This window comes from Pelodiscus sinensis, chromosome 5 (assembly GCF_049634645.1).
Source record: "Pelodiscus sinensis isolate JC-2024 chromosome 5, ASM4963464v1, whole genome shotgun sequence".
Classification (NCBI taxonomy): Eukaryota; Metazoa; Chordata; order Testudines; family Trionychidae; genus Pelodiscus; species Pelodiscus sinensis.
Window position 1 is genome coordinate 134,335,574 of NC_134715.1, and position 14,117 is coordinate 134,349,690.

Below are 14,117 nucleotides of genomic sequence, written 5' to 3' on the forward strand. Positions count from 1 at the left end.
AGCAAGAGATCTTGGAGTCACTGTGGACAGTTCTCTGAAGACATCCACTAAGTGTGCAGCTGCAGTCAAAAAAGCAAAAGGAATGTTAGGAGTCATTAAATAAGGGATAGAGAATAAGACAGATAATTTCTTATTGCCTCTGTATAAAACCATGGGATGCCCACATCTTGAATACTGCGTACAGATGTGGTCGCCTCATCCCAAAAAAGAAAGGTTCAGAAAAGGGCAACAAAAGTGATGAGAGTTTGAAAGGGGTCCCATATGAGCAGAGATTAAAAAGACTGGGACTTTTCAGCTTAGAAAAGATGGGTATGTCTACACTACCACCCTAGATCGAACTAGGGTGGTTAATGTAGGCAACCGAAGTTGCAAATGAAGCCCGGGATTTAAATATTCCGGGCTTCATTTGCATCTTGCCGGGCGCTGCCATTTTTAAAGCCCTGATAGTTCGGACTCCGTGCCCGCGGCTACACGCGGCACGGAGTACGTAGTTCGGATTAGGCTCTCTAATCCGAACTACCGGTACACCTCATTCCCTAAAAATGGCGGCGCCCGGCAAGATGCAAATGAAGCCCGGGATATTTAAATCCCGGGCTTCATTTGCAACTTCGGTTTCCTACATTAACCACCCTAGTTCGAACTAGAGTGGTAGTGTAGACATACCCGAGGAGACTAAGGGGGAGGCTTACAGAGGTCTATAAAATCATGACAGGTGTGGAAAAAGTGAACAAGGAAAAGTTGTTTACTTGTTCCCATAACAGAAGAACTAGGGGTCATCAAATAAAATTAATAGGCAGGAGGTTTAAAACAAAAGGAAGTTTCTCTTCACACAGTACTCGTGGAACTCCTTGCCAGAGGAGGTTGTGAACACCTGGACACTAACAGGGTTCAAGAAAGAACTAGATAAATTCATGGAGGCGAGGTCCATCAATGGCTATCAGCCAGGCTGGGTAGGGATGGTGTCCCTGGCCTCTGTCAGATGATTCCCTGTTCTGTTCAGTCCCTCTGGGGCACCGGGCACTGGTCATGGCAGACAGGGCACCGGGTGAGAGGAACTTTCATCTGACCAATCTGGCCATTCTTATGTTATTAAAAATTAATACTTTTTTTTCAAAATGGGCAACAGCGCCTCCCTTGACATGATCGGAAATGCGGATGAAGGTGGGACACAAGCCCTAAAAGGGGCGTGGCCACCTGTCATAGTTGTACGGTGATGAATGCTGTCGAGGTTACACTACTCTCCACCCTGTAGAAACCCAAACTGGCCCTCGCCTCAGTCTCGACAGGCTGTGGGCTGCGGTGTCCCCCATTCTGGATCTGGCATTTGGTTCTTGACTCTTGGCTCATTTCCTCGGTGCTGCCCACACCAGACCCAGCTGTAGCCAGTCGGCAGAACTCTCGCTTCCACCACTAGGCCAGACTGCACATTGCCCAGCTGGCGCCAGGGCTGCTCTCACCACCAGGCCACACGCCCTGCGAGCTGTGCAAGGAGTTCAGAAGTTCTCTCTGCCGTGGCACCATTACCCCAAGCAGCTGGCAGGCATCACTTCCCATTTCTATTTCAGGCCAGAGAGGGTCAGAGGGAGGCCCTCACCCGGCAGGCAGCGGAAAGGACCCAGGTGCCAGTGAGCAGGGTCCCGGCTCTGTGCACAGGCAGAGAATGGCGAGGGAGAATGTATATGAGAAGATGGAGGTGTCGGAAGCTGCTCCCCCACTAAAAGGTAAGCACACGGGCTGCACCCGACCCTGGGCCCCCGCTGGGCTCTCCTTGGCCTTGCAGTGTCTGGAGGAGCATTCTGGTGCCTCTCGGCTTCTGGTTTCAGCAAGTCACCCCCATTCCTTCCCTCTGCCCTGTCCCTGCCGGAGCACTGGCCTCTCCCCCTGAGCGGCTGGAGCAGAGCGGCGCTGGCTGTGTTAGCAGGGAAGGGGCTCCCCTGGCGCAGGGAGGGGGGAAAGGAGCCTGTTCCTCCAAGGATAAGGAGCAAGTGGATCTGGAAGCTCGGAGACAGGCACAAGGCTGTTTCCCTAAAGCTCCCAGCACAAGGGGCCCCTCTCGGTGCTATGGCCAGGCAGGTGTGAGCTGGGTGAGGCCTCCCCCGTGGGTTTCTGTCTGCCCTATGGTGTCCGTGCTGCCAGATGCCATGGGCCAGCTGTTCTGCTCTGAGCACATGGAACCGGCCCGGGAAGGTGCAAGAAGGGCATGGAGGAGGGGCTGAGGAGGTGGGGAGGAGGGCGGGTGAGGATCCCAGGGGCGGGAGGCAGCTGCAGCCAAGCACGGAGCTCAGCTGGGCCATCTACTGTGACAAAGGGACACTCCAGGCAGAACAGTCGCCTGCGCTGGGCCACAGAGAAGCCCCCCTCAGAATGTGTTTTCATAGAGGCTGAGAACTGGAAACTCAACACATCAGTGAGAGGCAGCTTCCCCAGGTGGTCCCAAGAACACGCCCCACGGGGAAGGAGCGGTACTAGTTAATGCCTGAGGTCCAGACCGGGGGACGCACCAGGCTGAGATTTTCAGAGAGCAGAGAATCTGACGGCCTTGTGTCTCCCAGCAGCTGCTGTTCACCTCGGGAAGACCACACCGAGCACACTTGCCTCTGTCTACACATAGGTCCTGGATCCCATGCAAATCTAGTCTTCATCCTTTAATGTGCAAAGGAAACACTTTGCTGGCTTTGCCCTGTGATTCCCCCCTTGGCTCTCTTGCTCCCAGCATCCTGGGGTTGGGTCTTGGACAGGGATGCTGTAGAAAGGCCCTTCCCAGCACGCTAGTGCTGTCAGCCCTACTTTTCAAGTGATCCATCCCCTGTTGCCCATTCCCAGCTTCTGCAAACAAGGACTAGAGGCACCATCTCTGCCCATCCTGGCTAACAGCCCGCAATGGACCTGCCCTCCATTAATTTATTTAGCTTTTTCTTGAACCCTGGTCTAGTCTAGGCCTTCACCACATCCTTCTGCAAGGAGTTCCACAGGTTGGCTGTGTGTTATGCAAAGCAATACTTCCTCTTGTTTGACTTCTCTTGAAAAACGTAAGTTCTCCTTCATTTCATTTCCTCTTTGTTTTGGTTTTTTATAAGTTGTTTCTGGTTCCCTTTGTCATATAAAAATACTCAATGGGCTTAGACTGCACAAGCCCTAAACTTCAATCTCAAGAAATGTGTCTGCAGGGAGTCATCCTGCTGCTGGACCTCTATCACAGGAAGCCTGCCTAGCACTGGAGTCACTCCTCATTGGGGAAGGGCCAGCTTTCAGAGTCAAGTTCAGGTGAGGTCGGACCTTATTTGGCCTGATTCAGCTGTTGCTCTTAGCCACAGTCACGGACTGACTGGCATGGTGGGAGGAGGGGATCAAGGAGAAACAGGAATGTCAGGGTACAAAATACATCGGAAGGAGAGAACCGGTCATGCCGGGGGAGTGACACTATATGTGACAGAATCCAATGAAGAAAAAGTCCTAAATGAACCAGACTGCAGCCTGGACTCTCTAGGGACAGCAATCCCATACTTGACTGATGAGACTACAGCAGTAGGGACTATTCGGGTGTGTCTACGCTGCATCCGTAGCTCCAAGCAATCTACATAAAGTGAGCTATGCAAATTACCTAGAGTACTTTGAGTCAATTTCGAAATAGCTTACTTTGAAATGTGGCACTGTCTACAGAGCACTTATGTCGAAACGTCCCTTACTCCTCGTGGAATGAGGCTTATGGGGACATTGGCATAGCCACCCCGTTATATTGAAAAATAACAGCCGTGCTCAAAAGACATGGAATAGCTATTTCGAGTTACCTCTGGTATCCCGATATAGCGCTGCAGCTTAGACAGGCTTACTGAACACCTGCCCAGGAATGCTCACAGAGATCAGAGCGCCGGTAAGAATGAAAAACTAGGTAATCGGTGATTTCAGCTATCCCCCCGTTGACTGGGTACATGTCACCTCCAGGTGGGATGCAGAGATGAACTTCCCCAACACCTTAAAGGTTGCTTCTTAGAGCAGCTTGTCCTATTGATTTAGTCCAAAGCAGAGCCCAGGATCTGGTCCAAGAGGTGAATACAGATCAGCTACTTGAGAACAATGACTGTACAATAACTAGATTTAACATCCCTGGGGCAGGGAATATTCCACAGCGGCTCCAGAAAGTTAGTGGAACAGAAATTGAAAGCACCATGCCACAAGTGACTTCCCTGCAACCTGCATGGAAACTGTTCAAGGAAAGCATAATAGCGGCTCAACTCAAATGAATGTTTCAAACTTTAAAAATCTACTAAGGAAACCCAAAAAGGGCCACTCTGGCCAAAGCACAAAGTACAAGAAGCAGAAAGAGACGAAAAAGTGAAACAAAACCTAGCGAAAGACTCAAGAAGCAATAGCAATTTTTTTTTCAAAGTCCATCAGAAGCAGGAAGCTGCTAAACAACCGGAGCGGGAGGGGGCTGGATGAACGAGATGCTAAAGGAGCCCTCAAGGGTGATAAGATCATTGCGGAGAAGCTGAATGAATTCTTTGCTTCAGCCTTCACAGCTGAGGATATTGGGGAGATTCCCACACGGGAGCCATTCTTTTTAGGTGACAAATCTGAGGAATTGTCCCAGATCGAGGTGTCGCTAGAGGAGGTTTTGGAACAAATTGAGAAACTCAACAGTGACAAGTCCCCGGGAGCAGATGGCTTTCACCCAAGAGTTCTGAAGGAACTCAAATGGGAAATTGCAGAACAACTAACTGTGGCTTGTAACCGATCCTTTAAATCAGCATCTGTACTAGGATGAAGGTAAGTGTACAGCTCTGGCCATGGCTGGCTGAACTGCGGCAAAAGCCAGCAGGGAGCTATTTAAAGAGCCGGCAGGGACCCGGGTTGTGATAGGACAGGGCCTATAAGAAATGTTAAGTGACTTTCCTCACTGCTTTTGTACCAAATGCCTGGAGGGCAGCTAATGTGATGCCAGGATCTGAAAAAGGGGAAATAGGGAGGTGGCCAAATTTGCAGATAGTACAAAACTATTCAAGATATTTACGCCTCAAGCAGACTGCAAAGAGTAATAAACAGATCTCACACAACCAGGGGACTGGGCTACAAAGTGGCTGTTACAGTTTTCCAATGTGCCTTACTTTGCATTCATCAACAGTGAATGGATGAAATTCTGTATTGATAAATGCAAAGTAACGCACAGTGGAAAACAATCGCACGTATACCTATAAAATGGTGGAGTCTAAATTAGCTATTGCCAGTAAAGAAAGAGATTTTGCAGTCATTGTGGATTGGTCTCTGAAAACATCTGCTCTGTTTGCAGTGACCATCAAAAAGCCAAGAGAATACCAGCAGTCATTAAGAAAGGCATAGAAATTATCATATTGCCTCTATATCAATCTGTAATATGACAAACCTTGAATACTGCGTACAGATGTGGTCATTCTATCTCAAACATATCTATTAGAATAGGAAAAGTTCAGAAAGGGGCAACACGTTAATTAGGGGTTTGCAACAGCTTCCCTGTGAACAAAGATTAATAAGATGAGGACTTTTCTGCTTGGAAAAGGGACAAGCATGGGACGATATAATAGACGTCTATAAAATCACAACTAGCGAGAACACAGTAGATAAGAAAGTGATGTTCACCTCATTGCATTATATAAAAAGAAGGGGTCACATAATGAAATGAATAGGCAGCAGATTTAAAACAAAGCAACAGAAGTATTTCTTCGCACAACACAGTCAACCTGTGGAACTCCTTGCCAGAGGATGTTGCGAAGACCAGGACTTTAATAAGGTTCAAAAAAGAACTAGATAAATTCATGGAGGTCAGGTCTATCAATGGCCATCAGGCAGGATGGGCAGGGATGGTGTCCCTACCTCTGTCAGAAGCTGGAAATGGGCAGCAGGGGAGGGATCACGTGATAATTCCCTGTTTTGTTCATTCCCTCTGGGGCACCTGGCTTTGGTCACTGTTGGTAGACATGATACCGGGCTAGCTGGACCTTAGGCCTGACCCAATATACCTCTTCATATGTTCCTATGCAATATGAGGTTAACAGATGTTAGATTGGAGGGTGAGTTACCTTGGTCGGTGGCCTGTGAGCTGTAATTGTTCATGGATTTCTTTCTTCTTCTCATTCCAGGAACTCTTCCAGAGAGATCGGTTCCTTGGCCACAGAGAACAGGACGCATCACCCCAGCGGTGCTACTCCTGGTCCTGGCCCTGGCCTCCTCCCTCCTCGCTGTGACGCTTCTATGTAAGTTCAGTGACCGCCCCGTGTTTCCCCCTTCCATACAGGCCAGCTGGCTCCCGTGCGCAGGGGCCGCCCCGTTCTCAGCAGCATGGCACCCGCATTTCCGGCTGTCCCTCCAGGAACTCTCCTGCTCAGGGCGTTGGAATGGCGCTGTGAGATCTTGCCCTGGGGTTCGACAGCAGCACAAACGTTCTAACGCTACCGATGGCCAAGCCCTGGTGCAGTCGCCTAGGGAGGCCGTGGTCTCCGCGCTGGAGGGGTCTCAGGAGGGGTCAGACAGCCACCTCTCAGGGGTGGGCCCGGTGTCCTTCGTCCTGCCCCAGCTACAGCTCCCTGGCTTCACGCCACGTGTGGCAGCCCCGCCTGCTCGACCTCGCTCCGAGGGGCACGCTGGGTCCCTGCCTGATCACGTGTCACCAGCACGAACCTCAGCCCAGGTGTGGCCCTGGCGCCACTGGAAACGTCCACCCGCCAGAGAGAGGCCAGCCCAGGGGTTCGGGCCTGGCCTGGGAGTGTGGGGCTGGTTTAACTCCCTGCCCGCCACAGAGCCCCCAGCCCCATCTGGCAAGAGGGGTGTTTGAGTGGGGAGCTGAAGGAGCAGAGGGGGGAGGGCCCCTCTTCCTGGGGTCACTGAGGGGGCTCTGGCAAGTGTGACTGTTTGCAGCACAGGCAGTAAGGGGCTGTCACTGGGGATTAGATTTTGTCTGCTCTCTGAAGCCTCCCTCTGGCCGGGGTCTCCCAGCGTCCTCAGACCCACGTAGCTCTTGGACCTCCAGCAGTGCCCGCTGCAGTGTGTCTCAGCCCCCTTGGGGAGGGGGCCATCAGTCTCAGCACTGCAGGGCCCTCCCCTCCCAGGGAACACCCAGTCCCCCTCTGCCCACCTTGCCTCAGGGACCCACGGCCAGTCTTCATCTCGCCCTGCCTCAGGGGCACACTGTGCTCTGACATGGCCACTCACCACTGGCAAGGGGGTGGGACCTGCTGCCTTTGCCTATCCTGGCTGCCTCTCTGGCCAGAGCTCCCAGGCTGCCTGCCTTCCACAGCCCTGATCTACCTCCAGCAGCCAGGCCCCTCCTGCTCTCCAGCCAGAGCCAGTCTCCCCTCTCGCCCTGCAGGAGCCTTCTTCATACAGCCCCCAGCGGGGCCCTAACTAGCAATAACCGCCCTCCTCAGGGCCAGGGCAGGCCAACGCCCAGCCTGTGAGCACAGCAGGCCGGGGTGGGGCTCCCTCCATAGGGGCCGGGGAAGGCAGCCTAGCAGTGACAGGGAGGCCGGCCGAGAGCGGGAAAGGGGAGTTGGACTGTGAGGGGAGCGTGGGCAGGAGGCGGGTGCCGCTGGGGGTTTGCTTTGTGTGGGGCTTGCTCGCCGCCCCGGCCTGTCCCAGCCCCATGAGGATGCTCCTAGTGAGAGCGGGAACAAGCCCCACGGGCCATCCCCCCGGTGGGAACAAAGGCGGCTGCTGGTTCAGTGTAAATCGAGGTAGCGCCTCTGCAGTCGATTTCCTCCCCCTGGGCTGGGGCCTCAGCGGCATTTGGGCTCCTGGTTTGCCCCCAAATCGCTGGCAGTCGGGTGCCTGGACACGGGCGAGGGCCTGGCCTACGAGGAGACGCCGGCAGGGCCGTGGGCAGGCACTTGGACGGGCATGGTGCCAGGAGCAGGACTCAGCCCCACAGGGCCGGGCGCTGCAGGAACGCGGGTCGGAGAACGGCAGAGCCAGCAGCGGGGAGGGGACACGAGGGGCAGCCAGTCTCGGCCCCGCCCGGAGGGAGGTGTCAGGGGGCTGCTGGTCCCTCACTCACATGCACTAGTGGGGGGGTTCCCCTCCCAGTGCCAAAAGCACGGGGGTGGGTCTATGAGAAACCAGGACCCTGTGATTGACAACCCCAAGGACCAATGGGGAGAGGTCAGTTTGATTGACAGGGCGGGTTAGCCAATGAGGGAATGACGCAGCTGGAGAGAGTCCCGTCCTCCATGCCCCATATGAGCTGGGTCAGGCTGAGGAGGGCCGAGCTAAGGAGACAAGAGGGAGCTGGGCGGGGCCACGCCGCCAGAGACACGGCCCAGCCGCAGGGCCTGTGGTGTCTGACCCCACCCAGGCAGAGGGCTCCAGCCCCCTTGGTATCCCCCAGCCAAAGAGCTTCCCCGACCTCCGCAGGCGTGTGACCCACTGTCCCAGGGACTCCCAGCCGGGGAGTTTCCCCTCACACTGACCTGCCTGCGGCGTGTCGGGCGCAGCTCCCTGCCCCACAGAGCTGCCCCCCTACCCCAGGGGTGCCCCGTGCAGCAGCAGTGACCCGACCGGCCTGGGCTCCCGTGTGCCCGCGGGGGAGGCTTGCAAAGAGACAGCCACAGCCATCGCACTCAGGCGGGTGTGTGGGGCAGGCCCTGCTCTGGGCCTGGCGCGTCCCCAGCCAGGTCAGTCCGGTCGCTGACCCACCGACACCTGATCTCTAGATTCCCAGGGACGGAGCCGGATGCAGGAGGTGGAAGAAGCCGCGTGGACCCTGAGAGTCTCCCTGCAGCCCACTAACACCTCGGCTGCGCCCGCCAGGGAATCGGACAGTAAGTCTCAGCCTGGGGCCTGGCAGCAGGGTCACTCCCTCCCCAGGCCTGGAAGCTGAGCACGCGCCTGGCTGGAGGCTGGTGGGTGCATCTGCGTGTCCCCTGCCCCTTGGCCTTCTCCCTGTCCAATCGGCTGCTGCTCTGCTCACTCCTCTGCCCATGGGGGCTCTGTTCCCAGGTGTGAATGGCTGCACCAGGCTCCCCCCTACCACCTCCTGGCAGTGGCTGGCTGCTGCATCCTTCCCCGTGCCTGACCAGGAGGCCTAGTGGTCAGCGTCTTCTGTCCTTTCACTAGTGTGTCTCTCACGCCAGAGTCCCCCCGGCTCGGTGGTGTTGGGGTCACACTCGCGGGGCAGAGAGATGCAGCTCATGAGCCAGACAGGGCTGAATTCAGACTGTGGTGGAAGCTGGGCACCGGTGGAGCTGCTCTCTTGGGCCTCATTTTTCCTCTGCCCCCAACCTCTGAGCCCTTCCTAGGCAGCTACAACAGTTTGGGTACCAGCCCCTGTCACACTGATGGAGGCAGAGCGCCCCCTTGTGGGCAGCGCTACAACTGCCCGTCCGTCCATCTGGCAGGGCTGTGCACACACTCCGTCTGTGGCCCAGAGTCACTCAGGTGCAGGGGACGCGCTCACAGGTCACAAGGTGGCAGTGTCAGGAAGACGTGGCCGGGGAGACGGGCCTGGAGCTCAGGGAGCTGATTCAGTTCCCAGACCTGCTGCAAACTTCCCGTGGGACCCAGTATGCGTCTCTGCACCTCGGCTGCCCTTTGGGAAAACAACTTCTCCCACCCAGCGTCTATCTCCACTGGGAGCTGCTTAGAGTGGGGCCTGCTACATCCCCTCCCCCGACCTGAGTTCCCCCACCAGCTCAGCTGAGCGGTGTCTTCCCATTCCCATTACAGCCGTACTGCTCTGCACTGGCACCGGCCCATGCTCCAGCCCAGACACAGCTGCATTTCCGTGCTGGGGGAGGGACCCCGGGCTGGCTGCTCTCTGCAGCGTCTCTGGGATCCTTCCCTACGGCCACCAAAGTGATTCACTGAGCGACTGGAGAACCAGGCTCAGACACTCCCTGGGCCTGAGGCAGCCGAGGGGCAGGGGAAATGAAGCACGGGGAGCCCTGTGACTAGCCCAGGTGTCTGACCCCAGTCTCTGTTCCCAGAGGACGTGGGGACAAAGCTCTCCGCAGGCTGGAGGGGTCACGGTGGGAACCTCTATTACTTCTCCCAAGAAGAGAAGTCGTGGTTGGAGGCCCAGCAGTTCTGTGTGTCTCAGGGCTCACACCTGACCCCTGTCTCCTCCCAGGGGGAGCAGGTGAGTGCAGGATCCTCCTGGGGCTTGGACCGTGGGTCAGGGCCTGGTTTTATGTCAGAAGCAGGAGGTGGGTGGGTGACAGCTGAGGCAGCAAACCTGCAACGTGCCTTGTGCCAAACTCTGGGCGAGTATACCCAGCCCTGGAACCTGACACAGAGATCCACTCATCAGTTAAGAAGCAGAGATGGGCAGGGGCACAGTGCCAGAGTCTGGGGGTCAGTGAGAAGGGGATTTGGGTCCCCTGCGATCCCTCTCCAGGCTGGGCTCAGGCAGGGGTGGATTATCCAATGGGCCGATGGGGCTTGTGCCCAGGGACCCCAGGAAAATGGGCGCCCTGCCCCCAGCAAATACCCCCCTGGGGATGTCGGAAGCCCTGAGCCCTGTCAGGGTCTGTCTACACTAGCCCCCTCGTTCGAACTAGGGAGGCTAATGTAGGCATTCGAAGTTGCAGTTCAAGCCCGGGATTTAAATATCCCACGCTTGATTTGCATCTTCCCGGCCGGTCGCCATTTTTGAAATTTACAAGCCCGGACTAACTGCCCACGTCTACACGCGGCAGGGACCCGGTAGTTCGAAGTAAAGCCCTAGTTCGAACTACCTGTTATTCCTCCTGGAGCTGGAGCTCTCATTCTCTTCTGCACCCCAAGCCCCCAGACGCCTGCCCCATTGCGGAGCACCCTCCCGCGTCCTGAATCCCTAATGTCTGGCCCCACCTCCAAGCCCACATCCCCACCCCATGGCCCTTATCCCCTGCCACACCTCCACCCTCCGCCTCAGCTTGGAGCTCTCTCCTGCACCCCGAGCCCCTCCCTACTGGCTCCACCCTGGAGCCTGCACCCCAAGCTAGAGCCCTGACCCCCTCCTGCACCCCAACCCCCTGCCCCAGCCCGGTGAGAGTGAGCAAGTGAGTGAGGGTGGGGGAGGGCCAGCGATGGAGGGAGGGGAGGGAATGGGGGCGGGGCCTCAGCGAATGGTCAGGAAGGGGGCGGAGCCTTGAGGAAGAGACAGAACAGGAGATGGAGAATGGGGCTGGACCGTGAGTGGGACGGGCAGGGCTGCAGGAGGAAGATGCAGAGTGGGGCCAGGCCCACAAGTGGAAGGAGGGGGGAGGGAGGCCCCAGGGGTCCAGGAAACCTTGATCCTCTGGGCTGAGGCCTGAGCGCCTGCTGGACAGTCTGACACCTGTAGCCGGAAGGCCTGTGGCAAGGGGCCGTGCCCCTCTCCGAGAATCCTGCCCCCCCCACCCACAAGAGCCCCCGGCCTGTGCGGCCGGAAATCGCACCCTGCTGCAGGGCAACACTTTGCTCTCGGCTCCGTCCTCTGGCCCTCCCAGTACCTACCGCAGCCCAGCGCCGAGGGGGCTGCGCTGGGGATGCTCTGGGACAGGTCGCCGTGGTTACCCCGTGCAGACCCAGGCCCAGAGACGCTCCAGGACTCCTGCAGGGTCTCCCAGCGAGTCGCTGACAGCGCTTGGGGTCGGACACTGTGTCTGCCGCTGCCCAGTGCCTGGTCACACCCCCAGACGCCTGCTCCCCTCCCCGGTCTGTTCAGCCCAAGCATCTGCACCTGCCCCTGCCCCTGCAGCCTGTCTTGGGTGGCCTGGCCATGCTGGGATCTGTGTTGGGCAGGAGTTCATCATCCAGGAGACCAAGAGAAAACCCCACTGGATTGGACTCACCAACCTGGGGAATGAAGGCTGCTGGCACTGGGTGGACGGCTCAGAATACAGAGCAGACGCCAGCAGCGGGTGAGTAACAGGGAGACTGATCCTCTGTTAATGTCTCGACACAAGCTCTTTCAGCAGCAACTGTTCAGCCCCTTGGGTCTGTGCAGCCCCCAGCGCAGGGGGCCCGATCCTGAGACAGGCTTCCAGGTACTGCCCCAACAGAAATGAACCCTATCAGGAATTCCTGCGCACGCCCCTTTGCTCAGAGCGGGCGCCCAGGGTAACAGAAAGGTTTGCTGGGGGCACCATTGACAGGGTCAAACCAGGGCCAGTTGCTTAGAAACAGGGTCACTTATAGCGGAAGACTGGGGGTCCTTCACTAAACGGCACCAAACCAGTCACACAGAGCACTTCTGTTTGCCACACCGGCCAGCAAGAAGTGTCACGCACAATCCGCCCAGACACGCCTGACCTCAGACCTTACCCAAAAGAGCTCACTTGGCCAGTTTTTTAGCATTTTCAATCTAAATGAAGGAAGGAAGGAGGGAGGGAGGGAGGGAGGGTTAACAATAGAATTGTTAAAGAAATCACAGGAGATACAGGTGTCACCAAGTTCCTGGTGCAGATGGAATAAACTGCTACGTTCTGAGTCTCTGGAACACGTCTCTGTTAAGATGTCAACCACCCTTTCCGGCCCAATTCAAAGCAAAACTGCTTCTGAAGTGAAGAGCAGGAGTGAAGACAAAGAGGGAGGAAACTGTAAGGCCTTTGCTATACCCTTGCCCACGTGGAGGGAATCCCATTGTTCTCGCTGTGTAAAAGTATCTTCCAAACTGGAGTTTGTCCCACCAGCAACTCACCTGTCCACACAGGACTCAGTCCTTTTTAGGCAAGAGGCAGTGAGGTCCCTGCAGGTTTGCTGCAGAATTCCTGAGATGCTTACTGGCAGCACTTACGGGCCAGTGTCCAAGAAGCACAGTTATTCGCTTAGGGTATGTCTAGACTACATGCCTCTGTGGCCAGAGGCATGTAAATTAGACATACCGATATAGTCAATGAAGCCGGGATTTAAATATCCCTCGCGTCATTAAAATAAAAATGGCCGCCGCGCTGTGCTGGCTCAGCTGATCGTCGGCATAGCACACGAGTCAAGACGCGGATCGGTCGACAGGGGAAGCCTTTGCTGATCGCTCCCTTATGCCTCGTGAAACAAGGTTTACAGAAGTGGTCGACAAAGGTGTTCCCTGTCGACCAATCCATGTCTTGACTCGCGTGTTCTGCTGACGATCAGCTGAGCCGGCACAGCGCAGCGGCCATTTTTATTTTAATGAAGCCGGGGATATTTAAATCCCAGCTTCAATGCCTATGTCGGCTAGCCTAATTTACATGCCTCTGCGACATCCTTATGCTCCATCCAGACAGCGGGGCTATTTCGGGATACTGCAAATACCCCAAAGTAGCAATTTCATGTCTTTAAATGGACCCATTATTTCAAAACAGATTTCAAAATGGTGGGCATGCTATTCCAGCATCCCTGTAATCCTCGTTCCATGAGAACTAAGGCAGTCGTTGGAATAGCGCTCTATTTCAAAATAAGGCCAAAATTAGCTGTGCAATTTGCATAGCTTTTTTCGAGGGTAGGGTGCTGTGGAGAAGCACCCCCAGTAGCCACGCCCCATAGTAGGTGGGTGACTCCTGCTGCTTCCTCTCAGAAGCAGAATTTAAAATACACGTACAGAGCCCATACGCATGAAGTCTCACACCAAATCGTACATGTCTATGAGTAGCGGAATGTCAGGTTTCAATAGACACCGCACTTGGCTCGTTTTACACAGAATGTGGGGCAAACACACAACAGGATTTCACATTCCTGCTGAAATCCAGTCACATCACGCCCAGACACGCAGCGTGTGCTCCGTGCCAGTGAGACCGAGGCCAGAGCCTCCCTGGGGACTCGCCATTGACCTGAATGAACCACCTGGATTTACACCAGCTGAGGGGCTGGCCCCAAGCTAACTCCACGCAGCCAGCTTGGCCTGGAGCATGCAGCCAGGTCCAGCGATCTCCCTGGGCCGCACAGCGCTCCATCTCCCCGGCTGTGGGGGGCAGGCTGCAGGGGTCGGGACGTGGCCGGAGCCAGCTGAGCCGGTGCACCAAGTACAGAGGCTGGAGCTGAGGCCCACAACCGGGGCAGGGAGAAGCCAATGAGGAACCTGCTGCTCTCTCTTTCCGTCCCTGCGGCCCCATCTCAGGGGGTGCCTGGGTCGTGCTGAGCCGCGCGCTTGGTGCTGGGCCCTGAGATCTGAGTGGCCGCTGCTCCATGTTCTGAGCCACGCGCTCTCCTGGGCC

The 14,117-nt window shown here is 56.1% G+C and overlaps 1 protein-coding gene across 1 annotated transcript in view; it reads left to right on the forward strand.

Annotated features, from left to right (window-relative positions):
- The first annotated feature begins 1,447 nt into the window (after positions 1-1,447).
- Positions 1,448-14,117, forward strand: part of LOC106731420 (C-type lectin domain family 4 member K-like) — a 42,487-nt gene continuing 29,817 nt past the window's right edge. Inside the window, exons 1-5 of the mRNA XM_075931102.1 lie at positions 1,448-1,721; positions 6,114-6,227; positions 8,679-8,786; positions 9,951-10,102; positions 11,731-11,849. Of these exons, the coding sequence (XP_075787217.1) occupies positions 1,661-1,721; positions 6,114-6,227; positions 8,679-8,786; positions 9,951-10,102; positions 11,731-11,849 (554 nt within the window). The 5' untranslated portion in view covers positions 1,448-1,660. The remainder of the gene's footprint in view (positions 1,722-6,113; positions 6,228-8,678; positions 8,787-9,950; positions 10,103-11,730; positions 11,850-14,117) is intronic.